General features: G+C 48.3%; 2 protein-coding genes across 3 annotated transcripts in view; one reads left to right on the top strand and one right to left on the bottom strand.

Annotated features, from left to right (window-relative positions):
* The window catches only part of LOC119432548 (neprilysin-4-like), an 811607-nt gene that overhangs the window by 298219 nt on the left and 485534 nt on the right, over window positions 1–27854 (top strand). The window lies entirely within an intron of this gene.
* Window positions 9485–27854, bottom strand: part of LOC125941613 (neprilysin-4-like) — a 100852-nt gene continuing 82482 nt past the window's right edge. For both annotated transcript variants that reach the window (XM_049659294.1, XM_049659295.1), the window contains exon 13: window positions 9485–9657. In XM_049659294.1, coding sequence (XP_049515251.1) covers window positions 9558–9657 — 100 coding nt within the window. In that variant the 3' untranslated portion in view covers window positions 9485–9557. The remainder of the gene's footprint in view (window positions 9658–27854) is intronic.

The raw sequence follows: 27854 nt of genomic DNA, 5'->3' as shown, positions 1-27854 counted from the left end.
ACCATCTCAGCCTATGCTTCCTCCTAATCTCAACTAGAACAACGATAGTCGGGGCACTCTTTGTCAAATCCCGTATAGCGTCCTGCACATATACAGTATATTTTCGTTCCAGCGCAAAATAGTGCATATAAACGGACTTTAAAGCGATATTATTCCTGACAATATCTGCGGCGGCAGTCAAGGCCCGCTATATGTGGCCGCGAGGGGACGCAACGTTTGTATACAGCCCTGAAAATTGGGCACCCAAAAAGCGCGCCGAAGCGTTGCGAGAGTGTTACAAAGCAAAAGCTACAAGGAGTGGTGAGGAAGATGCTGTGAGGAAGAAAGAAAGCGAAAGGCAACAGGAGAAACCGAAGAGAAAGCATTCGTCGCCTTTTTGCGTTCCTTTGATAGCGGAGTAGGAGGACACACTGGGCCGGCCTGGAAGGAGCAAAAACATGGCGTAAGCCGGCGGACTGGGCAATTGTTTTTAACAGAATTTATCGCCATATCTTTGTTCCGGCGACAATTTGCGACCGTGTTCGCGTTGTGAAGTCATCTGCTCAATAAATTCTCTCGGTAATGTCAGCGATGTTAATTCCACCGAATTCGTGGGGTGCGATGGCCACACGGGTGCTCAGCGGCGGCAGGCCGGCATGAGCGCTCGATCAGCGGGGCCAGGAGTGCGTGCTGTATGTTCATAAGACCCCTTGTACATTACATTGCACATTGCCTTCAACCTTTATTGCGATAGCAATTATATAAACACTCTAGGTGAATTTTAGTCGTCGGTGTCGTCGTCGCCGTCGCCAAGAGGTTCCGTATAGAGTCCACGGGCGATAAAATCGTCACCGTGGCCCGTATGCTGTATGTGCGAGTGAAAGCATGCGGCGGTGAGCCGGTAATCGCGGCTCGAGCACCCAAGGGCGGGAAACGGGAAGGAAGCACGCAGTCTTCCGATCACGCACAACGCTCCGGAGGGACGTAGGGAGGTGGAGGGGTCGCGCTTTACTGCGGCCGCACGCTCCTGCTGAGCCGGAAGTCTCCGGGGGAAGGTGGGCAGGTGAAGGGGCCACGCTTCGCTGCGGCCGCGTGGTCCCGCCTGGAAGGAAGGTGTTGAATTAATCTCAGCACAGTCTCTAATCGAAGAAGCGCCTCCTTCCTGGATGGAGCCCGTGCTCACGAGCACGTGCAGCCAGAGGCTACCGGAACGGCGAAGTATAAATAGTATGCCTGACGCTTTAAACCTCGCTTCTTGTCAGTAAACCGTACGCCATCTTAAACATTTGGTGCTGAAGACCCAGGATCTACTACCGGAGACCACGGAAGGCTACGAGTGAACAGACCATCATGGCGAGGCTGCGATCGAAGCGGACGTCGAGACGATCTCTGAATACCAGGCTTATCAAGGAGGCAAGAGTTCTTCTCAGCAATGAAACAGCCACCGTAGATCAGCTGAACACTATTTACGGACGTCTCACGGCAAATAACTATGAGCTGAACAAGACCAACGAAGAGCTAGAGAGCCACATAGCTGATGAAGAGTTTGAGCAAGAATACAACACCGTTGTGGAATACGAGGACAACGCTACCAGCGTCATGAGTGAACTGCTTAGAAACAGAGACTGAGTTGTCACGTCATCAGCACCGGAGCTTCGAATTTCATCGGCAGCCAGTACAACAGGAGTCTCTGGAGCCAAGCTACCCAAGCTTACCATCGCCTCATTTGCTGGTGATTTGTGTCGATGGAATGACTTCTGGGAATAATTCGACCTGATGATTCTCGGCAACGGAAGCCTCACAGCGACAGACAAGTTTAACTACCTGAGGTTCTTACTACGAGGCGCCGCAGCCTCAGCTATTCTGGGACTGCCTACAACAGAAGCTTGCTACAAGGACGCCATCGATATAGTGAAGAAACGCTTCGGCGATAGAACGAGACTCGAACAGAAGTAGTTCTCCAGGCTTCGTACTTTGCCTTCAGTCCGTTCAAGTGACCCGACAGCTCTTCGCAAGATGGACGACCAGATCGTCATCAACATCCGCGTACTGGAGACCCTGGGGGCGAGCAAGGCGTCCTTCACCACAATGATGTGCCACCTGTTGCTGCGGGCTTTACCACATGATACATTGGTATAGTATCGCCGGTATTGAGCCATTCGGGCGACAAGTGATAGCAGTAATGCAGTGTCTATCACGGAGCTGGAATGCCTATTAAATTTACCGTCCATCGAGTTGGAGAGCTTAGAGAAAAGCCAGTTTGCGAATCCAGGAAGAGAGAATGAGCCAAACACATCTGGCCATTTTCGTGGCTCGAAACCCACGTCTTCAGTTCTCCACAACAACACTGTGAAAGTACCTGAGAACTGTGTATTTTGTAAGTCGAGTAAACATTCCACGGATGACTGCTCACTTTATCTCCCGCTATCGCAAAAGCAGCAAATTTTATCAGGAGACATGAGGTGCTTTAGATGCAGGACTAAAGGTCACCGGGCGTGTGATTGTACACGCAAGATTGCGTGCTCTACCTGCCAAGGACGTCATGCGACGAGTGTTTGTGATACGGAAAAAAGTAAGCCAGGAGACACGGGAAACCAACAGAACAACTTCCAGAATACGAACAAGAAATCCAAGCACAAACACGACTGTGTACACCTCTCTAGGGAAAGATCGGCGTACCATCGAGGATTCATCGACGAGCGTCCTCCTGCAGACGTTCCGAGCTTGGGCAGTAACAGACGTCACCTGTCGATATATCAGATGTGTCATAGACGGGGGCAGTCCGCGCACATTCGTCACAGAACGGCTATCACGACAGCTGAAGTTGCAGTGTGTGGGCTCTACCGTCATTGCGCTCAATGCGTTTGCAAGCAAGTGGAGTCCACCAGCGCCGAAGCCGCGTGTTGTGCAGCTCCGTCTGCGGAGCCAGTTCTCAGATATGGAAGTTGCCTTGCAAGCGATAGAAATTGCTCACATATGCTAAGATATCAAGCAAGTACAACCAGCTCACCGTTCGTCGCGGAAATTCAGAAGTCTGGAAAGGACATCGCTCATCACCGACTATACGAATCCGTTGTCGGGGAAGCAGGCATAAGCGTTCTCATCGGTTCCAACTAAATGTGGACTGTGATGACGGATGAAGTCACTCGATGCGAGCGCAATGAGATATTGATTGCTATTAACTCTAAGCTAGCGTGCATGTTTCAAGGCAACACCAACTGCATGACATCAGATATAACAGCTTCGCGGATCATGGTCTGCGTACTGAAGACGAGTGTACAAGAGAGCGACAAATTCCTCCGCTCATTTTGGGAACTCGTGAGCGTGGGAATATCAGACGCCGTTGACAATGAGAGCAGGCTCACTCCAGTATTGAAGAAATTCGAAGAAACCATCACTCTTAGGGACGGAAGATACGAAGTGATGTTGCCCTGGAAGGAAGAGGTCGAGTTCTCGGACAACAAGCAAGTCGCAATAACAAGACTTTCGAAACTTATCCCCAGACTGTCGAGCAAGCAAGGGCTTTTAGAGACGTATGACAACACCATACGGGAGTACCTGCGGGCTGGACATGCGGATATTGTTGAAGGGCCACCCCTGGATCCGACAAAGGTTTATTACATGCCGCACAGGGAAGTGATCCGAGAGCGCGCACTAACAACAAAAGTCAGCATAGTTTTCGACGCTTCTTCGCACGCCAAAGGGTGCTTCTCAATAAATGAATGCCTCGAAAAGGGTGAAAACCTGTACCAGGATCTTATGAAGGTACTATTTCTCTTCAGAACGCACCGTATAGCTCTGCTAGCCGACATTGAGAAAGCATTCCTTCAAATCTCAATCGCAGAGAAGGATAGAGATGCCTTTCGATCCCTCCGGTTTAGAGAAAAAAAAAGCAGTGCGTTTCTCCGAACAGGAGATTCAAGAGTGGGGGATGACGCGAGTGCGATTTGGAGCAACGTGTGGCCCCTTCCCACTGACGGCAACTATACTCCATCACCTAAAGAGTATGCCTTCAAGCAAAGCCTGTACCCCGAAACTTCTGAGCGAGTAATTCTACGTAGATGATTTAGTGGTTGGAGCAGAGTCACATGAAGCACTTGAAATCTGCCGCTAAGCCAAAGAGATTACGCAGGAGGCAGGAATTACGCTAAGGAAATGGACGACCAACTCAGATGGCCTGATTCACGCACTGGAGCATGAGGAACAGTCGGCAGGCAAAGAACTGGCTGTCCTCGACGAGACAAGTGTGAATGTACTTGGAATCACACGGAATCCGTTCACGGATACTTTAACTTTTTTTAGGGGCCTTCTCGAATTTATGAAAGAAAAAGATGATACCAAGTGGTTTGTTCTTCAAGCTGCTTCACGGATATTCGACTTAATGGGATTTGTTGCGCCGTTCAGCATTGCCATCAAGATCTTCTTCCAGAAATTGTGGACACGTGGAATAGGCTGGGATGAGGCTCAGGATCTTCATGAAAAATGGCATAAATGGGTGCGCCAACTACCAGTCTTGCAGAATATTTCCCTACCACGTTATCTTGGCAGCCGAACCAAATCGCCCCGAGTGCTACAGGCTCACGTATTTTGCGACGCAAGCCCTTCGGCATACGGCGCCGCGCTCTACATCACACCGAGCTGCTCAGCGAGGCCCGAATTCTTGATCGCAACAGCAAGTGTGGCACCTATCAAGACAACGACACTGCCACGGCTGGAGCTTCTAGGTGCCTTGAGCGGAGCAAGGCTAATTAATTACGTCTCAAGTGCCCTCACTGACTTTGAGATCCACTGTACAATGTGGTCGGATTCCACAATTACATTGTCATGGATAAAACGTGACGCAATGAAGTGGAAGCAATTTGTGTCGAACAGAGTGAAAGAGATCAGGGAAACAAACCGATCCTTCTATGTGGAAGTATTGTCCAGGACAGGCGAATCCTGCTGACCTACTGACACGTGGAGTTTCAATGGGTTAGTTATTGTATAACCGTACGTGGCTGCATAGACCAGACTGGCTGGGCGAGTCAGAAGATAAATGGCCACTACAACCCCCAGAACCTATCAGCACCGACGATAGGATAATCTGTGAAATGACTGCCGTTCACGTTGCGATCTCCAGTGCGACGACGTCGACATCGATTCTGGACATTTACAGCTACAGCAGAATCGAAAAGCTGCTCAGGGTCAAGCATGGATATTCAGATTCATCAAGGACTGCCAATTCAAAAACATAGCATACACTGGTTTTCTAGTAGCCGAAGAGATCACTGAAGCAGAAAAATATTGCATCAGAAATGTACAGCATCAAGCCTTCAGCAAAGATATAAGTTCGATTTCGACAGGTATATCAGCAAAGGCAACCTCTCGCATCAAAGACCTCAAGCCGTTCTTGGATGCCGACAGCATCCTCCGGGTGGGCGGGCGCCTGTGGCACCTTGACGCATCTGAGGAGGTAAAAACCCAGTCATCCTCGCGCACGATCATCACTTTTCTACGTTACTGACAATGCGAGCACACTGCGAAATACTAATAAATACGGAAGCGTGAGAGGCACTCTGACGCATTTGCGAGAGTACTATTGGATCTGCCAGGCACGAACATTAGTACAAAAAGCCATACACGGCTGCTATACGTGCAGACGTTTCACAATTGGCCCTGGCGACGCTCTAACTTCTCCTATAGCACGTGATTGTGTAAGGCCGACGAACCCATTCGAATTCACTGGAGTTGACCTCGCAGGACCATAATTTGTCGTGACTCAAGCCGGAGAAACAAAATGTTACATAGTGCTCTTCGCATGAGCCACATCACGAGCAGTGCACCTGGAACTGGTTTCCAGCATGACCTCAGAAGCTTTCCTCATGTCTTTACGACGCTTTGTAGCGCGAAGGGGTCTATCTAGCGTAATCTATTGACACAACGCAAGAACATTTAAGAAGACGTCAAAAGACTTAGAGAAGCTCTTCAAGTTGCTTTCCCAAGAGGACGTAACGGCATACTTGAGCCAGAAGGGTATCACTTGGAAGTTTATTCTTCCCAGCGCACCATGATGGGGCGGCTGGTGGGAGCGTCTGATCAGCACAATCAAGCTTCCACTGAGAAAGGTTCTCGGCAAAGCTCGACTTAACTTCGAAGAGCTGACGACTGTGCTTACGGAAGTCGAAGCGGTCGTGAACTGGAGACCTCTCACCTACGTTGAGTCGAACGGCGGAGAACCTGGCGCATTAACACCAGCAGACCTCATCATAGGACGGAGATTAATGACGCTATCACAGGGCAGCAACGACGTGTCAGTGGACTTCACGCGCACAGAAGCTGTCCGACGAAACGCCTACAGGAAACGCCTAACTGAGAACTGCCGGAAGAGGCAGACGAAAGAATATCTGCTGCAACTTCGATCAGCGCACTTTTCCCATGGGAGACCCACCAACGAAATAAAGACAGGAGATATCGTCATAGTCCAGGCCGATGAATTACCTCGACAAATGTGGAAACTGGCAAGGCTTCTTGTAGACTACAAGGGTGTTGATGGCCCTGTCCGCTCTTGCAAGATTCAAGAACAGCAAGGAGTTATTACCACCAGACCCATACAAAAACTTTATTCGGACGAGCTGAACGAGTGATTTGGCGGCCGGGAGGAATTATTCTCAGCACAGTCTCTGATTGAAGAAGAAGAAGCGCCTCCTTCTGGAGGGAGCCCATGCTCACGAGCACGTGCAGCCAGAGGCTAACGGAGCGGCGAAAAATAAATAGTATGCCTGATGTTTTGAACCTCGCTTCTTGTCAGTAAACCGTACGCCATCTTAAACAAAGGCTCCGGAGCGGGGAGGCGTTCTACGCCGTGAGCCCCGCCCGCGCGGCTGTATCTGCGGTGAGGCAGAGTCCGCCCTTCCTGTGTTTTTGCGGCTAAGATCGCGTTATTTGAGCGCTGGCAGGAAGCTCAATTCGCTCGCTGCTGCTGCTGCGCCGACCCACTCCAGCGTTGTGACAGTGAGTTTCCGCGGTCATCGAGTGAGATGCATTCATGTTTGCTCGTGCGCGCGTGACAACATGCTTGTTAATGAAGTTATTGTGCCTATGTCCCAACGTTTATACGGCCCATAAAACTGCAACCCTCACGTTGTATAGCTGTCCACTAATTTGCTATCGCAATCTAAGTTATGGCAATTTATACATACGGATAAATACTCCTTCGCTTGGCTATTTCTACCCCGTGGCATTTTGGTGGTGGTGCTAGGTAGCCCCAAGAAACCACGGAGTTCCGCAGCGGTCGACGCGTCGGTATTACCATCATTACCGAGGAGGCGGGACCTGCGCCAGCGGCGACAGCCCCAACCGTTGTCCTGGCGTATGCAAAAGATGATAAAAATCGGGAAGCGATGTGTTTATCGAGCATGGCAATAATAGATATGACTATATAATATTTTACAGTATAAGTCTTTCTCCTCCGTAAATCCAAATCATGCTCAATTCTCCGTACACCGTGCTGCACGCAAATGCGATATCTGACGGGCATTTAACGGGCATTTCGCGCTGAGCAGTACCGCCTCTGGGCTTCGTTTCTTTCTTCGGTTCGAGCAAATTTTCTGCAGTATATGCCGCGAATGATAGCGCACTTCGGTACACAAAAGTTGATTATATGACGAGGCAGACATTGTTTGCTCGAAGACGTGAGATGGGCTTCACTATAAAGTTGCATTGATAAGCTTCATTAAACATTAGCTTGTTCAACTTGGACAATTCAATCCAAGATTTAGGGAAATGAGTCTGCCTAGAGGAAGTTCTGAGGCAAGCATCCCTTCACATCAACATTAGCACTTCCTTTCTTCATCAGAGACAAGCGTCTATGCAATGACGTTGTGAGTGTCGCTTACTATCTTTAGTACGAACCTCCTGCAAAACTTAACACGAATGAGAGCATTATTGTACCACTATTTGGAGACGGAAATGTAAAAATTAGTGGAGGTTTTAGGATTTGCGCTAAAGAGGCATGACTTCATGACCGCCCAATTTAACAATTTCAGTACGTAACGCTAATTTAACAAGTAAAAGGTAATTAGTGATCATTTCTGACTTCGGTGGCAGGCCACTAAAGCCTGTGGGGCGTGAGCGGCACAGGCTTATTTGGCGTGAGCGGCAATCATTTTGGTTGGTATAATAATCCGTCTTAGTGCGTACGCGTCACATGACGCGGTGAATTTTCACCGTTTTGTGACGTGACAGGGACGCACTCATCCCACAACTGTGATGGACCACCCGCTTACGCACAACGCATTACGTGACCTTCCCAGCTCAACTTATTCCTCCTAATGCCAAAATAAAACATCAGCTAGCTAGGTTTGGTGTCTAATCCAGACGACTGTCTTCTGTGTCCTAAAGGTTACGCCTGACATTATTCGTCTGATTGCACGTTGTGTGGTTCCTAAACTCTGCAGATGTTTTTTGCTAGACTCCAAGTTGCTGCCCAATTGACAGTTCAAGTACAATGTAATGATTGTGCTCTCTTCATTTCAAGAATAGCAGTACGCTTCCAGTCGTAACTTGGCTACACTTGCCATGTGCGTTTTCCGAATATTTCTTTTGTATTTGACCTTCTTAAGATCAGGGTCCCTCTTAGTACTGGGCATATAAATGTTCCCGCAATGATTCCAGAACCTCAGTGCCAATCACGAATTCTCGTTCTCTTGGCAGAGTACAGAACATTAGCTTTCTACTTTGCCTAATAATTCAATGCACCGAATAACGCCATCTTCAAACCGCAGGATGCTCAGATACTCGCGGTTGATCTTGACTCCTAATTCTTTCAAATCTAATAGATTTAACAATTCCGTTAGGCATAGAGTGAATGACATTTTACATATTGTGTTTTCTTGTTTAAACACTTTTTGATCGCTAGTTTTCTGTTTTTATTGTAAATAAAATTAGGTAGCTGTAGATTACGTTGTCGCGTGTAGTACAGGTGCATCATCCGGATTTTTGTTCATGATTTCATGGTCGGCAGCGGGGATTCTTGCACTTAGGTTGTGACCTAGTCGAGCTGCACTAATCCGGGTGCTAATAAATAGGGATGTCTCCCTAAGCACAAAAAACGCTGGTTCTCCAAACCAGGACTTGGCCACCCCCCGCTGGTGCAGTACTTAGCCGATACCTCCCAGAGGACTTACGAATCTTGCAGCATATAAAATAATAGGGTACCGAATTAGGCGTTTGAGTTCTTTTCCCAAAGAATAGTTTACAACGCCACCCCTGCCATTAATAATCTTCGTATCCGGACAATGGAGGTAAGCATGGACGTTGAATTGAATTGAATTTAATTGACATAAACTAATTAACAAAAATGAAATTACAATAATGCATCTGAATCCCTAGCCAGAGGCTACCTAAGCGTTTGAAGCAGTGTCATACAGAGGCCTGGTGGCCCTAAAGCTATCTCACAATATTTGCGATTGAAGCGAGTTTGTGCCAAGGTTCGAAGAAGGCGCAAAAATTAATTAAACTACAAGCCTTGCGTATTTATAGTATGCATTTATTGAACTTTTCAAAACAGTTCATTCATGCTGTGGTCATCTCATTCTCCTTCACAACCAAGAGCAGTTTTTGCTTGGATGCATACGGGAGCCAATTGAACAGTTGAAAGCCTTCGCAAATTCTTGTAAATTCTTCATCGGCTCGTTGACCCTAAAATTAAATAACAGAGAAGTCTGAAGATTTTCTAAGTAAAAACAACGAATAGTCATTTTTACACACGATATCACTGCCTGCACAAGAACACTTTATTGAAACGACAGTAATCACACTGGTTAACATGTCATTCAACCCTTATTGATTTTCGCATAATAGAGCTTTCTTGATATAATGATGTGGAACTGCAATTTTAAGTTTACTTGTATGTCACTCAGTAGAATGAATGAATGAATTTTGCAGTTTTACGTGCCAAAACAATGGTTTCACTATGAGGCAAACAGTAGTGAGGGGCGCCTGATTATTTTGGCCACCGGGGAATCTATAATGTTCCCCCAATTCACAGGACGCAGACATTCTTTGCATTAAAATGTGGCCGCCGTGGCCGGGATTTGATCCTGCGACATCGTGCTTAGCCGGGCATCACCATAGCCAGTAAGCCACCACGGCGGGTTTCGCTTGAGAAATAATGCCAGGAGGGAATAGCTAGTCTCTGCTGGAAACATTTCTAATTACATTTCATTTTTCGTTTCATTTCATTTATTTGTTTCTTTCTGTACAGGTACAGAAACAGGACGAAAATCGGAAGGCTTAGTAGCCTGACAAAAGGCATCTCCTACAAATACAGTGCTGCACGAATGCCAGCATTCACACTATCAAAAAAGAAAGAAAGAACACTATATGAACATATTTCCACACATGAGAAAAAAATTGCTTCAAGAGATTAAATTTTCCGGAAGTTAGTACGTGCTTGGAAAAGGTGTAAATGAAAAAAAAATGCACGCAATATGGCGGCCTTATTTGTATATACACAAGCAAACAGAGCGGAAAAAGTGCTTTCATTCTGCGTATCGTCAGCATATTCTGCTCCATCCATCAATTTTCTTAGTAACGAACCGCTTTTAACTGGAAAACAGTTTTAGCTTTTTAGATGAAGTTAACATATTAGAAATAATTTGGCCGGGTCATATGAAACACAGCCTCGCCTCGAGGCAATAGCCGCAGTGACATAAGTTTTTATTTTAAAGCACGTGCCTCTCAGCCCTTCAGTTCGAGAGCCCTGTCGAGGCAGCAGTACTTCTGTACATTTTTATATCACTTCTTCGTAGCGAAACGTTTATTCGTTTTTTATCATGAGTCGTTGTCATTGTTTTGATGATCATATGTCCTACGAAGTTTACAGCGACCCGTTTTTAGGCCTCTTTACAGCCGTATTACATCTGCATTTGAAGACATTTCAACATTTCCTACATATTACATAGACAAGTCATAACCACATGTCATGGTGCTCTTTGACCATAGCTGGCCCTTGCGCCAATAAACACTGCACACCATCTTACATAAACACATGCTTTTACAATACGGCACTTGTACAGAAGTTATAGTTGTTCATCACACGTAATTGAACAGAAAACAGCTATATACATGAAGCCCGCAAGATAATAAGGAAGATAAATGGAAGTATAGATTCACATAATACTATTGTGCTTCAAATTTCAAGAGGGAACACAAGCGCTTCTAGAAAGGTTGAAGAAAATTCAATGCCATTTTCAATCAAAATTATTTTAAACTTTTTATTGCGCTAGCAATTACATAGACGCTGCAAGCGCATTTTTGCCATCGCCGCCGTCGCCGTGATGTTCTGTATAAAATCTAACGATGATAAAATCGTCGCCGCGCGCCGTGCGTTGTCTGCGTGGGTGAAAGCGTACGAGGGTGAGCTGGCAACCGCAGCTTAATCTCGCGCACGCGATAGAGGAAGGCGGCCGGAAGCGCACGGTTCGTTCACGCGCGAGCATGATGTAAGAACATTTAGGTGTTGACGCTGCGCGCGCGCGAGCGTCCAGAATATGTTCGGCAGCACGCGGGCGCACCGAGTAGCGTTGCAGCGAGCCGATAGATGGCGCCGCGGTCAGCGGTCCAAGCTTAACGGCGCCGGCAGCTGGACATTGCCCTGCGTCCCCTAAATTTTCGTTCGTAGTGGAGTGAGTAAAACTGAAAGCGTGAAGGAAATTCGTTATTTCAGATTAAAGGATAAGTATACCAGGCTTAATGCTTCGCTAACATGAAAGTTCCTTGTGCAGGGCGTGCATGACGTGCACACGGATCGATCGGGCAGCACTCAAAGCCCACTCAAGTTACGCTAGCGCGCACAGTTTGTTTCGTCCGGTCTAGTCGTTCATCCAAGCATAAAAAAATAAAAGCGTTAGCCCACGTGCTAGCCCTCGATAAGAAGAAAATAGTGACTGCACCGGAAAATGTATTTGATGCTTATCGCTGCTTCCATTCGCACGCAGAAAACCGTTCAGGCATCGTTGCGCGAATTCAGTGTGGCCGCGATATAAATTAAGAAATGAAACAGCGAATGCTTGCGATATACAACACACAAGAGCAAAGTGGCGGTTCATGGCTAGAACTTACGATGAGAATGCACATCAGCTATGTAAAAACTCTTTGAAATGGGAATTTATTAGGCGGGACGAAGGCAGGCGTCTATCTTTGATTAGAGCATCCCTAATACAATTTACTCATAAAAACCTGAGCAAATGCCTTTTTTATTGCAATTCCACGTAACATAGACCGTGTGTATTATTCATTTGGCTTTCGTCCTTTGAGGACTGAGTGGCTCTTGCAAGATCTAAAAAATGAGGTGATTTCTTTTTTTTTAAATTGAGAATATGCCAATGTAACCGTATTTGACAATGCATGCTATACAGCCTGTCCACAAATACACTTACATCCACCACACAATAATCCCATAGATCTTTTATTTATTTATTTTTTTTGCAAAGACACAATACGAAGAAAATTATGCATGGAACAGCTCGATAATTTTAAAGGGGGATAACCATGCCAGAAATTTACGCTCTCATACACTCCCACAATGGAAAAATGTTGAATAAAAGGATGCAGCGCGTGCAATATACACCGGACGCCCATTGTAAGTAAAAATTCAGTAGCCAGGATGGAACAAATTTGAAAATCAGGTACAAATCTGCACAGAAAACTGCAGTATTATACAATGTGCACCAAGATTTAAATATATGCAAATGTCACGTAGCTGGACAGAACCAAGCTAATGTTGTGTGCCGTCCCTTGGAGATGCTCAGATTATTTTTTACATTCCGCCTAATTACATAATTAGTGTTAGTTAATTATTCAACTTCTCAAATGTGATAATTAGATTGAAAGTGTCAATAGGAGAATCGTAGAGCAACGTGAACGACTCCCGATTCAGCTTTCTATTGCTCAATACGCCCTACGTAGAAGTGTTTTTCCGAGCGTGAAAAAAGCCCACGAATACATGCGAAGTGCCTCGAGTGGCCAGTCGCGCGGCAATTTTGCGTGTATTCGCGGGTTTCTTTAACGCTCGGAAAACACTTTTATGTATCACGTATTGAGCAACAGAAAGCTATATCGGGAGTTTTTCATGCTGCTGTACAATTCTCTCGTTCACACTTTTTATTCAATTATAGCATTAGAAAGGTTGATGAATCAATTATGAAAATATTGTCGCGGTACAACGCCGAGAGAAGACAGGGAGACGTTCTTCACGAACAGAAGGACAACCTGTTCAAGCAAAACATAGCAGAGACACGTCTTCTTCGTCGTCAGCCAGAATCCCACTGACCCACTAGACGGAGTCCGTTAATGCTCCCATCGTCGTTGTCGTCTGCCTAGAGCACACGCGTCATTTGTCCCTCCCTAGAAGAGCATCGTCCCGATGGTATACCAGAAATGCCACTTGCGGAAGTAAGGGTCTCTCACATAGTCATTCGCTCACATACGGCTTCATGCGTACAACGTGCACAAGTTCGGGACGATGCGGGCGGCGCCTCGTACATTTGGGGCTATCGGGGACGACCTCGTAGGTGACATCACTGAGTCGCCGCAATACTCGATATGGGCCGAAGTATCGCCTTAACAGCTTTTCGGAGAGGCCTCGTTTCCATATGGGTGTCCAAACCCACACTAGGTCGCCGACTTCATAGGTTATGGTTCTACGGTGGGCATCATAGCGGCTTGCGTCGTAGTCTTGCTGCTGGCAGATCCGCACGCGCGCGAGCTGCCGAGCCTCTTCGGCGCGTTCATGAACACATCGGCGTCCGTTTCAGTGTCGTCAAATTCATGTGGAAGCATTGCATCCAACATCGTTCGTACATCCCGGCCATGAACAAGGGTGAACGGAGTCATGCGCGTCGTCTCTTGTTTCGCCGTGTTGTACGCAAACGTGATATAAGGGAGGATGTCATCCCAATTTTTATGTTCGACATCCACGTACATTGAAAGCATGTCTTCAATTGTTTTGTTAAGGCGCTCTGTCAGTCCGTTGGTTTGTGGATGGTAGGCGGTCGACTTCCGATGAGCTGTTCCACTTAGCAGCAAGACATGATCTAAAAGAGCAGCCGTGAATGCGGTTGCTCTGTCGGTAATTACGACGCTTGGGGCTCCGTGTCGCAACACAACATTTTCAATAAAAAAGCGCGCCACCTCGGCTGCTGTGCCTTTCTGGATGGCCTTTGTTTCAGCGTAACGTGTCAGATAGTCGGTTGCGACGAGAACAAAGCGATTCCCTGCAGTGCAAGTAGGAAGTGGGCCCAAGATATCCATTCCAATTTGATCAAATGGTGTTCGAGGAACCTGGACAGGTTGTAGGAGGCCGGCTGGTTTCGTCGGAGGTGACTTGCGCCTCAGGCAGTCAAGACAAGTGCGAACGTGATGTTTCAAGGCCGTGGTAAGTCTCCACCAGTAGTAGCTTTGCCGCACTCTGCCCAATGTTCGCGTGTAGCCTAAGTGACCAGAAGTCACCTCGTTGTGACAGGCTTGAAGTACTTCCGAACGAAGAGCTGCAGGAATGACGAGCAGGTAGGGGGATCTGGTAGAAGAAAAGTTTCTTTTGTAAAGGACTTTGGCCCGTAAACAAAACGACGACAGTCCTCTTGCGAAAACTCTAGGTGCTTTCGCAGACCTTCCCTCTAAGTAGTTGATGAGTGCAAGCAACTCAGGGTCGTTCTGTTGTTGTTGAGCGATGTCGGCTGTGTCCAGAACACAAAGAAATGCTGTATCTTCTTCTTCGAGTGGAGAAGCCGACTCTATCGGCGATCGAGACAGGCAGTAAGCATCCGATGTCGCTTCCCCGACTTGTACATGACCGTCATGTCAAACTCTTGCAGCCTTAGGCACCAACGTGCCAATCGTCTAGATGGATCTTTAAGGTTCGTCAACCAACACAGTGAATGGTGGTTGCTGAGAACTTTGAAAGGGCGGCCATACAAATATGGGCGAAATTTCATAACCGCCCATACCACGGCGAGGCATTCTTTCTCAGTTGTGGAATAATTAGCCTCTGTGCGTGAGAGTGTTCGGCTTGCGTAGGCAATCACTCTTTCCGTGTCATCCTGCCGCTGCACAAGAACAGCTCCCGAGCCAACATTGCTGGCATCCGTGTGGAGCAATGTAGGAGCGGTCTCATCAAAGTAGGCAAGCACTGAAGGTGTCTGGAGACGTTGCCGCAAGACGTTAAATGCACCTTGCTCTTCATCACCCCATACAAAAGGAGCGTCGTCTCTCGTCAGGCGAGTTAACGGCGACGCAATGCGAGCAAAGTCTGCAATAAACCGCCGGTAATAGGCGCAGAGGCCGAGCAACCGCCGGACCGCCTTTTTGTCGGATGGTATGGGAAACTGTGCGACAGCGGAAATTTTTGCAGGATCCGGGCGGACACCGGCGTGGCTGACGACGTGACCAAGAAACTGTAGTTCCGCAAAGCCAAAGTGGCACTTCTCCGGTTTCAGGGTGAGGCCGGCGGATCTTATGGACTGCAGAACTGCTTCAAGCCGTTCGAGGTGTTCTTCAAACGTTGCGGAAAACACGATGACGTCGTCGAGGTACACTAAGCAGGTTTTCCACTTCAGACCGGAAAGCACAGTATCCATGAGGCGTTGGAACGTATCAGGAGCAGAGCACAAACCGAAAGGCAAAACCTTCATTCGTACAGGCCGTCTGGCGTCACAAAAGCAGTTTTTTCACGGTCTCTGGGGTCTACCTCGATTTGCCAATAGCCGCTTTTTAAGTCCATTGAAGAGAAGTAACGTGCGTGTCGAAGCCTGTCGAGGGAATCGTTGATAGGGGGAAGCGGGTACACGTCTTTCTTCGTCACCTGATTTAGTTTTCGGTAGTCCACACAGAAACGCAAGCTGCCATCTTTTTTCTTGACTAGAACTACAGGCGATGCCCAGGGACTCGTTGATGGTTGGATCACGTCGTCTTCAAGCATTTTTGTCACCTGTTGTGGTATGGCTTCACGTTCTGTGGTTCTCACGTGATCTAACTACGCGGAATGCAAGAAAATAATCTGAGTATCTCCAAGCGATGGCAGACAGCATTGCCTTGGTTCTGTACAGCTACGTGACATTTGCATATTTTGAAATCTTGGTGCATGATAGTTAAACCACCCGGCATGTATCTTGTACATGCAGCACAATTTGCACAAACTGATGTGGCACACAGGAGGTTCGCTCTTCCGCAGCGACTTTCGAGGTTTATTTGACCGTGTGAGGTTCATTGCACAGTTCGGAAATAAGGTGGGAATCCTTTGATCGAGCTCCGCGTAATATACCGTCGATATCGTATCCTCTGAAAAATGGTTGGCGTAGACATGGTCAGTAGGCATTAGAGTTCGGTCTGCCCTCAGATTTGCACGGCGCCACTGCTCTAGACGACCGCTGTCGGATGGCGCTTTGAATAAAGGCACGCGCTCCGCACAAGTCCGGTATGCAGAATTGCAGTTCGGAACGAAGCACTTTCTAGCCATTTCAAACGCCCCTCAGAAGGCCGCTGCCACCTTTGTCGAGGGCCCGTGGCGACAATACCCAAGCACAAGCTCGTGAAACGCACGCGAACAAAAAGCGTCCCTTCAAAACAGCGCGGCCGCACATGCAAGCAGGACGACGAAGCAGCGACAGCACGCGCCTCGCCACCGAGGCTGGGACCGCATTCCGCAACGTCCTCTACGACGGCGCCGACCGAGCTGTAACCGAGCCGAACATAATCTGGACGCGAGCGGGCGGCGCTTTCGCGCGCGCTGGGGGGAAAGTGGCAGCACCTCTCTTGCTTAAGCTTGCAAAATGCGCGCGAGTCACGGGGAGGAGGCGACGGAGACGGGAGAGGGGGAGGGTGCTTTCTGCTTCCACGGCTGCTGCTCACGGAGCTATCTTGGCGCTGAGCCGTGCTCCCTCAAGGGCTGCAGAAGATAGCGCCAACATTTCCCTTTCCACACGAACCACTTACTACGGAGCTATCTTGAAAGCGATCTGCGACAGAATATTTGGGTGTTGACACTGCTCGCGAGCGAGCGTCCAGATTATGTTCGGCAGCGCGTGGGCGCACCGAGTAGCTCTGCTGCGTGCAGATGGCGCCGCGGCCAGCGGTCCCAGCTTAGCGGCGCCGGCGGCTTGGCATTCCTCTGCCTTTGCTAAATTTTCGTTCATAGTGGCGTCAGTAAAACTCAAAGCGTGAAGGAAATTCGTTATTTCAGATTGAGGTGATAAGTGTACCAGGCTGAATGCATTGCTAACATGAACGTATATTGTGCACGGCGTGAATGACGTGAACACGGATCGATCGGGCAGCACTCAGCGCCCACTCACATTCCGCTCGCGCGCACATTTTGTTGCGGCAGATCTAGTCATGCATACAAGCATAAAAAAAATGAAAGCGTAAGCCCGCGTGCTACCCATCGATCAGAAGAAATTAGTGACTGCAACGGAAAATTCAAACTCAGAAAACCGTTCAAGCATCGTCACGCGAATGCAGTGTGGGCGCGATATAATTTAAGAAATGAAACGGCACAAGCTAGCGATATGCAACGCACTAGAGCAAACTGGGTGTTCATGGCTAGAACCTATGATGATAAAGCACATACCTATGTAAAGAAATCTTTCAAAAGATAATTTGTCAGGCGGGACGAAGGCAGGCGTTTTATCTTGGATTACAATATCACTAATACAGTTTACTTGTGAAAATCTTTTTTATTTCAATTCCACTTAACATAGACTGTGTATATTATTCATTTGGCTTTCGTCGTTTGGGTAGCGAGTGACTCTTGCAGGATCTAAGAGGTGACTTTCTTTTTTCTTAAATTGCATATGAGAATGTGCCAATGTAAGCGTATTTGACAATGCATGCTACAGCCTGTCCAAAAATACACTTATACCCAGCACACAATAATCTCATAGACTTTTTATTTTTTATTTTGCAAAGTCAGAATAATAAAAAAATTGTGCATGAAGCAGCCCGATAATTTTAATAGAGGATAGCCTTCCCAGAAGCTTACGCTCTCATACACTCCCACAATGCAAAAATGTTGAATAAAAACATGCAAGCTTGTAATATACATCGCACGCGCATTGTAAAAAAAACATTCAGTATCCAGGATGGCACAAATTTGAAAATCAGGCACACATCTGCACAGAAAACAGCAGTATTATACAGGGTGCACAAAGATTTAAAAACATGTAAATGTCACGTAGCTGAACAGAACCAAAGTAATGTTGTTTTCCGTCCCTTAGAGATACTGAGATTATTTTTTACATTCGGCCTAATTACATGATTAGTCATAATTATTTATTCAACTTCTCAAATATTTTAATTATATTAAAAATTTCAATGAGGAAATTGGAGAGCAACATGAAAGACTCCCGATACAGCTTTCTATTACTCAGTACACGCTACGTAGAACTATTTTTCCGAGCGTGAAAGAAGCCCACGAATACACGAAAAGTGCCTCGAGGCAATTTTGAGTCTATTCGCGGGTTTTTTTTTCACGCTCGGAAAACACTTTTATGTATCACGTATTGAGCACAGAAAGCTGTATAGGGAATCCTTCATGTTGCTGTGCAATTCTCTCTCGTTCACACTTTTTGATCTAATTATAGCATTAGAAAAGTTGATTAATCAGTTATGAAAATAATTATGTAATAAGGCGGAATGCAAAAAAATAATCTGAGTATCTCCAAGAGACGACAGACAACATTGCCTTGGTTCTGTCCAGCTATGTGACATTTTCATATTTTTAAATCTTGGTGCATGATAGTTAAGACACCCAGTATATATCTTATACATGCAGCAAAATTTGCCCAGACTGCTGTGGCACACAGCAGTTTTTGTGACCCACAGGATGTTCTCTCTTCCGCAGCGGCTTTCGAGGTTTGACCGTGTGAGGTTCTTTGGACAGTTCGGAAATAAGGTGGGAACTGTATTTGCAGACATAACAGGGCTCTTTGGCGCGTCAAGTAGGACCATTTTATCGAGATCCGCGTAATATGCCGTCGATATCATATTCTCTGAAAAATGCTTGGCGCAAACATGGTCGGTAGGCATTAGAGTTCGGTCTGCCCTCAGATTTACACGGCGTCACTGCTCTAGACGACCGCTGTCGGACGGCACTTTGAATAGAGGCACACGCACACAATAGAGGCACACAAGTTCAGTATCCAGAATTACAGTTCGTGACGAAGCACTTTCTACCCATTTCAAACTCTCAGAAGGCCGCTTCCACCTTGGTCGAGGGCCCCTGGCGACAATACACAAGCACAAGATGATGAAAGGCGCGTGAACAAAAAGGGTGCCTTCAAAACAGCACGGCCGCACATGCAAGCACAAAGCGCACAAAGACAGGGCACGCGCCTTCCCGACGAGGCTGGGACCGCATACCGCAGCGCCCTCTACGACGGCGCCGAACCAGCTGCAACCAAGCCGAACATAATCTGGACGCGAGCGAGCGGCGCTTTCGCGCGCGTTGGGGGGAGAGTGTCAGCACCTCTCCTTATTCTTACACCGTGGACGCGGCTCAAGTGTGCGCCCGCGGCGGCCACATCTTCAAAGCGATCTGCGATGGGCCGAATCCGCCGAGTGCCGGTAGCTTCGTATGCGCTGCTCTTTCGACAATTAGTTCGCGTTGAAGCGAGGGCCAGCGCGAAGGTCAGTGTTCTGATTGCCGCTAGCGCGATTTCTCACTGACGCGTTTTTACGAGCTCCCGCGGTCATCGAGCAAAATGTGTTCATGTTTATCTTTGTGCGCATGACACTGTCCTTGTGTATTTAGTTAGTAAGCGAATACTTACAACCTTATATGGCCGATAAAACAATTATCCTTACTTAGTATAGCTGTCTACTAATTTGCTATCCCAATCGATGTTTCGCCTTTCGGGCGAAACTGCGACTTCTGTTATGAGGTTGAGCTGTCTATGTCTAAGAATAAAGCGATTTAATTTCGCAAAATAAGCACTGGAGGGCGAGGCTTTTCTACACATGACCCAGCCAAATTATATCTAGGACTTTAACTTCATCTAAAAAGCTAAAAACGGTTTTCAAGTTAAGAAGCGGTTCGTTGCTTAGAAAGAATACTGGGCGAAGTGGAATATGCGGGCGATACGCAGAATGAAAGTACTTTTTACGCTCCCATTCTATTTCCCTGCACTGGATAAAGACATGGAGAACTGTAAGCCTGTCACCACACCTTCGACATGACATAGGATCACTTCCAGTCAGTAGTTAAGAGTGGGTGCCGAAGGTATGACCTATTGTTAATCGACACAGCAGCACTTCTTTGTATCGTGCGGTTTTCTACGATATCCAGTGCCCTAATTTAGGTTTGATTAAGTGCAATTTATTGGATACCCGGGAATCCCACTGTTTCTGCCAGTGCTTCCTCAGCTTATGCCGTATGGTTTAAAGTCTGCGGCTGGGATAGGTATGCTTATGTCAGTGTCGCTAAAAGCTACCGAGGTAGCGTTCTCGTCAGCATCTTCGTTGCTTTTATGCCACTGTGTCCACGTACCCAGCATAAGATTATGACTTGTTTCCCTAATAGGCTGAGCATAGCAATGCATAGAGTTCGTTAAAAACAGTGTTTTTATGTTTTCGTAAGCTCATTAGGGCTCGGACTACGCTCAATGAGTCCGTGAACACAATAGCCCTAGTGAGATTCGTTTTCGTTGTGTGTTTTACTGCAGAGAGGATCGCGTATTCTTCGGCCGTAAAAATACTGGTATATGGATTAAGTGTACCGGATAGTGAAAACGATGGTCCTAGAGCTGCGTAAGCAACACCAGCCGGAGATTTCGAAGCCTCCGTATAAAATTCAGCACAGGAATACTACTCCTGAAACTCAAGGAAATGTGAATGTATATGTGCCTCAGGTGCTCGTTTTGATATTTCTACGAAAGTGATGTCACTTTCGATTGTCTGCCACTCTACGAAAGGGGGACGTCTGTTTCTTCTGACAGTGCTTCCAACCGGAGGGACAGAGGAGGCCTAGTGGTTGGGCGGATACGAAACAGCCTGGCCGTGGACAAATCGCGAATAGGTGAATAGCTTTGATGATGTACCTCTGATTTCACATTCAGGGCGTATGAGAGACTTAAATAGGTCCTTTGGAGATGTAGAGACCATTCTTGGGATTCAACGTACAGGCTTTCCACAGGAATAGTCCTGAACGCACCTGTAGCAGGACGGATACCCAAGTGGTGGACGGAATCCAACATCTTCAAAGCCCTAGGCGTAGCAGAGTTATAGACAATGGCTCCATAGTCAAGTCATGACCGTATGAGACTTTTGTACAAGTTCAAGAGGCACCTTCTGTCTCTTCCCCAAGATGTGTGGGACAAGAGCTTGAGCAGATTCATTGTCTTCAGGCACTTCGCTTTCAGATGTTTCAAGCGTGGTACAAAAGTTAATTTTGAATCTAAAATGAGGCCTAAAAATATGTGTTCATGCCTATCGGATAGCCGTTCTCCATTGAGCTCAATAAAGGGATCCGATGTTACACCTCTCTTCTTCGAGAAGAGGATGCACGTGCTTTTTGGGGGGTTTCGTTTAAAACCGTTTTTGTCCGCCCACTTAGACAATTTATTCAAACCAAGCTGTACTTGTCGCTCGTAAATACTAAGATTACACGATTTGTAACCTATTTGGAAGTCATCCACATATACAGAATAAAACATTGTACGTGGTATGATAATATGGAGCGAGTAATTTTTACAACAAATAGGGCACTCCAACCTGTGGTACGCCAGTCCCCTGAGTAAATGGACAAGACAGGACATTATCAATCCGAACACAGAATGTGCGGTTAGAGAGATAACTTTGAATTACGTTCAGCAAGTTTCCTCGGACGCCCATTCCTGCCAGATCACGAAGTATTCCGAAACGCCAAGTGGTATCACATGCTTTCTCCATATCTAAAAATACCGATAAGACAAACTGCTTGTGCACAAAGGCGTCACGGGTATTTGTTTCGATGCGCACAAGGTGATCTGTTGTGGATCTACGTTCCCTGAAGCAGCACTGCAATGGATTTAGTGTTTGGTTGCTTTCAAGAAAATAGATCAGGCGCCGGTTAGTCATTTTCTCAAAAATTTTGCATAGGCAACTTGTTAGAGCTATAGGCCTATGACTGCTGACCGAAGTCGGGTCCTTGCCTTCTTTGAGAATAGGAATTATTGCATTCTTCCAGGTGGATGGAATATAGCTGGCAGAGAATATGGAATTGAAAAGTGATAGGAGTTATTTGTGTGCTTCGGGGTGTAAGTGTTTGATCATCTCGTAAACTTTTCGATCGTTTCCAGGGGCCGATTTATTACAGCAATTTAGTGCAGCATGGAGTTCCGCCATGTTAATGCGACGGTTGTAAGATTCATTTCATTTCTCTTTCCAATCCGGAGGCAGTCGCTGCGCTTGTTGCTGGTATCTCAGGAATGTATCCTAGTAAAGGGATGAACTAGAAATGTACTCAAAATGTTCTCCTAGAGAATCAGCTTGGTCCTCAAGAGTGTGTGCTTGTGTATTCACTAATGGTAGAAGATGAGTGTTATGACCTTTTATCTTCTTTACCCTGTTCCAGGCTTTTCTGTCATCTGTATAAGAATTTATGCTAGAGATGTATCTCTGCCAGCTTACACTTTTGGCACGGCGGCGAGTTCTTCCACCTTCCTACTTTATTTTCTTTAACCTTATCAAGTTCTCGGTAGTTCGAGAGTCGAGAAGGTGACTCCAGGACTTGTTTTGATTTCTGCGAGCTTCCTTACAATCCTCATTCCACCAGGGAACACGTCGTTTGGAGGGCGACACATTTGATTCAGGGATACATAGTGACGCTGCATCAACAATAAACGTAGTCAAATATGCCACTGCGTCGTAGATAGGAAGTACGTGTAGAGATGTCTTCCCAGTTCATGCGCGTGAGTGCTTTATACCGCTTCCTATCGGCTGACACGAATTTCCAATGGGGGACGCGTGGAGAACAGTCATCCGCTTTTGTTAATTTTATGGCAATCGAAATATGGTCGCTCCCATATAAATTCCTAATTACGTTCCACTCTAGATACAGCAAGAGTGTACTAGAAGCCATGCTTAAATCGATTGATGAGATGTTTTGTTTGCCAAACATATAAAATGAACGCTCTTTCTTATTTAGTAAGCATGCATCTGTAGAGAGATGGAAGTGGTCTACTAAGCGCAATCTAGCATCACAACGACAATCTCCCCAATGGATGTTGTGCGCATTAAAATCTCCAACGACAATATAAGGTTCAGGTAGTTCATAGATGAAGCTGTGAAACCCTGTTTTTGATAGGTTGCAGTTCGGAGGGATGTATAGTAAAGTAATTGTTGCCACCTTATTAAAGAGTACTGCACGGACAGCAACTGCCTCTAGGGGCGTTTTAAGCTGTATTTGCCGGCAAGCTACACCTTTATCTACTCCTATGGCCACACCGCCCGATGAGGCAAGGGCGTTGTTGCGGTCATTTTGGAAAATGGCATACTGCCGGAGGAAGTTCATGTGTGACGAATTAAGATGTGTTTCTTGGATACACAGCACCCTTGCAATGTACTTATGTGGGAGTTCCTTAATGTCATCTAGATTGTGGGGTTAATCCTAAAATTCCACAGTAGTATCTGTGTAGCCATTTTATGTGTGTTTTGTGTTGCGTGTCTGAGAGAGATAAATTAGGCTAGCTCACGAGGCCTTTCCAGGCCCCGTGATGGGGTTTTTGCCTTTCTTCCCGGCGCGCTCGAGGGAGATGCGCCGTACTTTGGGCGTCTGAGACGCCGGTGGTTTGCTTATATCCATCACCTCGTCTGAGTCGGTGGATAGTGCCCGCTCAGCGGACACGTTCGCGGAGGTTTCGGGCTATCTGCACGGGCAGTGGCCCGGGGTCCGGCAGACCCGTGGGTCTGCTGGCCCTCCTTGGCAGGGGGCGGAGCAGCACTGGCTGCTCCAGCCAGGGGGACTGATGGCGTGACCCCTGTCACACTCCGTGTGACTTGGGCGGCCACATGGGGGGCAGCGCCAATGATGTGGCGCTGCCCCCCGGCGTGCCACATTGGTGAAGGACGGATTAGACTGGTTGTGCATAGACAAGCGTTTGCGTGCCTCTTTGAATGATACGTTAAATTTGATTTTAAGTTCAATGATTTGCTTTTCTTTTTTCCAAGACCGGCATGAACGGCAGTAAGCGGGGTGATCTCCGTCACAGTTAGTACAGTGGGTGGTGAAAGTACAGGTGTGTGATAAGTGCTCATTGGATGCACATTTTGCACAAGTTGTGCGCCCTCGGCATGTTTGCGAACCATGCCCGAAACGCTGAGACTTGAAACATCAGCGCGGATTCTGGATGTGTGGCGGTACACGGAGTTCGCAGTATCCAGTTTCTATTGAGTCTGGTAGGATACTAGTTCCAAAGGTTATGATTACATGTTTTGTGGGGAGGTCACTTGCTTGTCATTGCGCCTGATAGTTATTCTCTGGACCTTTACTACATTCTGATCTTGGCACCTCTCGAGTAGCTCGCTCTCACTAAAATCGATTAGGTCATCTTCAGAGATGACACAGCGGAGAGTGTTCAGAGATCTGTGTGGGCCCACTGACACAGGAATGTCTCCGAAAGCAATGAATTTCGATAATTTGCTGTACTGTGGGCTGCGGGCCTAGTGATTCTGTCAAAGATATTGACACAACAAAAGGAGATATTGTGTGGACTGTCTTGGTTTCGTGCTGACGGTGAATTACATGATACTTTGGAAAGGTTTCTTTTGGCTGTATGAAGAAATTGAAGGTTTCAGTCGGTGCGCCCCCTCTTGAGGGAGCGACCAGGGAGTGAAAGGAAATTGGATTCGATAAAGAGATTGCTATATTCGGCAGGGATGGCCGCCACCCACCATGGAGCCCAACTAGGGGACGAAGCAGGACAAACTATTCAGTTCTGTGCACGCCAACGGTGCATCCCCACTGTAACCAAGTACCTATACCCAAGGCTGGCTATAATGCACGAGGTTAACCCTTGCTGCCCATGAAGTCGGAAGTAAAAGGAAAATAAAGAGAGGACAGGAAAGATTGAAAGTGAAAGAGAAAGACGAAGATGGAGAGAGGACAGGAAAGGGCAACTACCGGTTTCCCCGGGTGGGTCAGTCCGGGGTGCCGTCTACGCGAAGGGGAGGCCAAAGAGGTGTGTTGCCTCCACCGAGGGGCCATAAAGGTCCAAACACCCGGTATTGACTCAACCCCCAGGATCCCCTCTTCCCCGGACACGGCTAAGCTGCGCACGGTTAGACGCGGGAGGGTTCAAGCCTCGTGTGCTCGGGTACGTAGTGTCGCAACCCGTTCGGCCTTTGCCTGGTCGGCAGTTCTGAACTGCTGTGCCCATGCGGCCCGCTCTTCTCTGCCCGTTAGGCCTTCTCTGCTCTGCACATTCGCCCTGATCTGCTCTTCTCTGCCCGTTTGGTCTGCTCTGCTCTGCCTGTTCGGCCTGCTCTGCTCTGTCCATTCGGCCTCCTCTGTTCTGCTCGGCTCGTTTGTCCTGCTCTGTTCTACACGTTCAAGTTTCTCCGCTCTGCCCGTTAGCCCTGCTCTGCTCTGCCCATTAGGCATACACTGCTCCGCCCGTTCCGCTTACTCTGTTCTACCCGTGCGGCCTGATCTGCTCTGCTCTACCCGTTTGGTCTCTAGTGCTCTGCCAGTCGGTCTACTGTGCTCTGCTCGCTCAGCCTGCTCTACTCTGCCCGTACGGCTTGCTCTGTTCTAGTCTGCCCTTTCGGCCTGCTCTACTCTGCTATTGCACATTTCGCCTGCTCTGCCCGTTCGACCTGCTCTATTCTGCCCATTTGTCCTGCTCTTCATGTTCGGGCTGCTCTGCTCGTTCGGTCTGCTGTGCTCTGCCCGTTCGGCCTGCTCTACTCTCGTCCGCTTAATCGGCCTGCTCTGCTCTGCCTGTTACCTCCTCTGCTCTGCCTGTTCGGCCTGCTCCGCTCTGTTCTGCCCGTTCGGCCTGCTCTGCACTGCTCTGCCCGTTCGGCCTTCTCTGCTCTGCCGTGCGGCCTGCTCTGCTATGCCAGTTCAGTCAGCTCTTCTCTGTCCGTTTGGCCTGCACTACACGTTCAGCTTACGCTGCTCCACCCGCTCGGCTTCCTGTGACTGTTCAACCTGCTCTGCTCTGCTCATTCCGTCTGCTGTGCTCTACCCGATCAGCCTGCTCTACTCTGCCTGTTCGTTGCGCTCTGCTCTGCCCATGCGGCCTGCTCTGCTCATTCAGCCTGCTCTGCTCCACCCGTTCGACTTGCTCTGACCGTTCGTTCTGCTCTGCTCTGCCCGTTCGGCCTGATCTGCTCTTCTCTGCCGGTTCGGTCGGCTCTACACTGCACGTTTGCTCTGCTCTGCCCGTTCGGCCTGCTCTGCACTGCTGTGCCCTCTCGGCCTTCTCTGCTCTGCCGTGCGGCCTGCTCTGCTCTGCCCGTTCAGCCAGCTATTCTCTGTCCGTTCGGATTGCTCCGCCCGTTTGTCCTGCTCTGCTCTGATCTGCCTGTTCGGCCTGCTCTGCTCTGCCCGTGCGGCCTGCTCTGCTCCGCGCGTTCAGCTTGCTCTGCCTGTTCGGTTTGCTCTGCTCTGCTCGTTTGCCTTTTCAGCTCGGCTCTGCCCGTTCGTCCTGCTCTACCGTACCCGTTCAGTCTGTTCTGCTTTGCCTGTTCGGACTGCTCTACTGTGCCCGTTCGACTTGCTCTGCCCGTTCGGCCTGCTGTGCCCGTTCGGCCTGCTGTGCCCATTCAGTCTTCTCTGCTCCATCCATTCTGCCTCCTCTGTTCTACTCACCCTGTTCGGCCTGCTCTGTCCTGCTCGGCCCGTTCGGCTTGCTCTGCTCTGCCGGTTAGGCTTGCTCTACTCTGCCCGTACGGCTTGCTCTGTTCTGGTCTCCGCTTTCGGCCTGCTCTACTCTGCTATGCACATTTGGCCTGCTCTGCCCGTTCGACCTGCTCTACTCTACCCATTTGTCCTGCTCTACTCTTCATGTTCAGGATGATCTGCTCTGCTCGTTCGGCCTACTGTATTCTGCCCATACGGCTTGGTCTGTTTTGCTCTGCCCGTTACCTCCTCTGCACTGCCTGTTCGGCCTGCTCTGCTCTGTTCTGCCAGTTCAGCCTGCTTTACACTACTCTACCCATTCGGCTTGCTCTGCTCTGCTCTGCCTGTTCGGCCTGCTTTGGTCTTCTCTGTCTGCTCGCCCTGCTCTCACCTGCTGTGCCTGTGCAGCCTGCTCTACATGTTCAGCTTATGCTGCTCCGCCCGTTCGGCTTGCTGTGCCTGTTGCACCTGCTCTGCTGTGCCTGTTCGGCCTGCTGTGTTATGCTCATTCGGTCTCCTGTGATCTGTCTGATCAGCCTGTTCTGCTCTGCCCGTTCGGTGCGCTCTGCTCTGCCCATTCGGCCTGCTCTGCTCTGCCTGTGCGGCCTGCTCTGCTCATTCAGCCTGCTCTGCTCCGCCCGTTCGACTTGCTCTGAGCGTTCATTCTGCTCTGCTCTTCGCTGCCGGTTCGGTCGGCTCTACGCTGCACGTTCGCTCTGCTCTGCCCGTTCAGCCAGCTCTTCTCTGTCCGTTCGGCCTGCTCCGCCCATTTGTCCTGCTCTGCACTGATCTGCCCGTTCAGCCTGCTGTGTTCTGCCCATTCAGCGTGCTCTGCCCTGTCCCTTCAGCCTGCTCTGCTTTGCCCATTTGGCCTGCTCTGCTTTACCCATTTGGCCTGCTCTGCTCTACCAGTTTAGCTCTCTGCTACGCCCGTTCGACTTGTTCTGCCTCTTCCGCCTGCCATGCCCGTTTGGCCTGCTCTGCTCTGCTCTGCCCATTCGGCCTGCCCTGGTCTGCC

The sequence above is a fragment of the Dermacentor silvarum genome, chromosome 11 (assembly GCF_013339745.2).
Source record: "Dermacentor silvarum isolate Dsil-2018 chromosome 11, BIME_Dsil_1.4, whole genome shotgun sequence".
In the NCBI taxonomy this organism is placed as follows: Eukaryota; Metazoa; Arthropoda; class Arachnida; order Ixodida; family Ixodidae; genus Dermacentor; species Dermacentor silvarum.
This window is presented reverse-complemented; position numbering and strand designations above follow the sequence as displayed.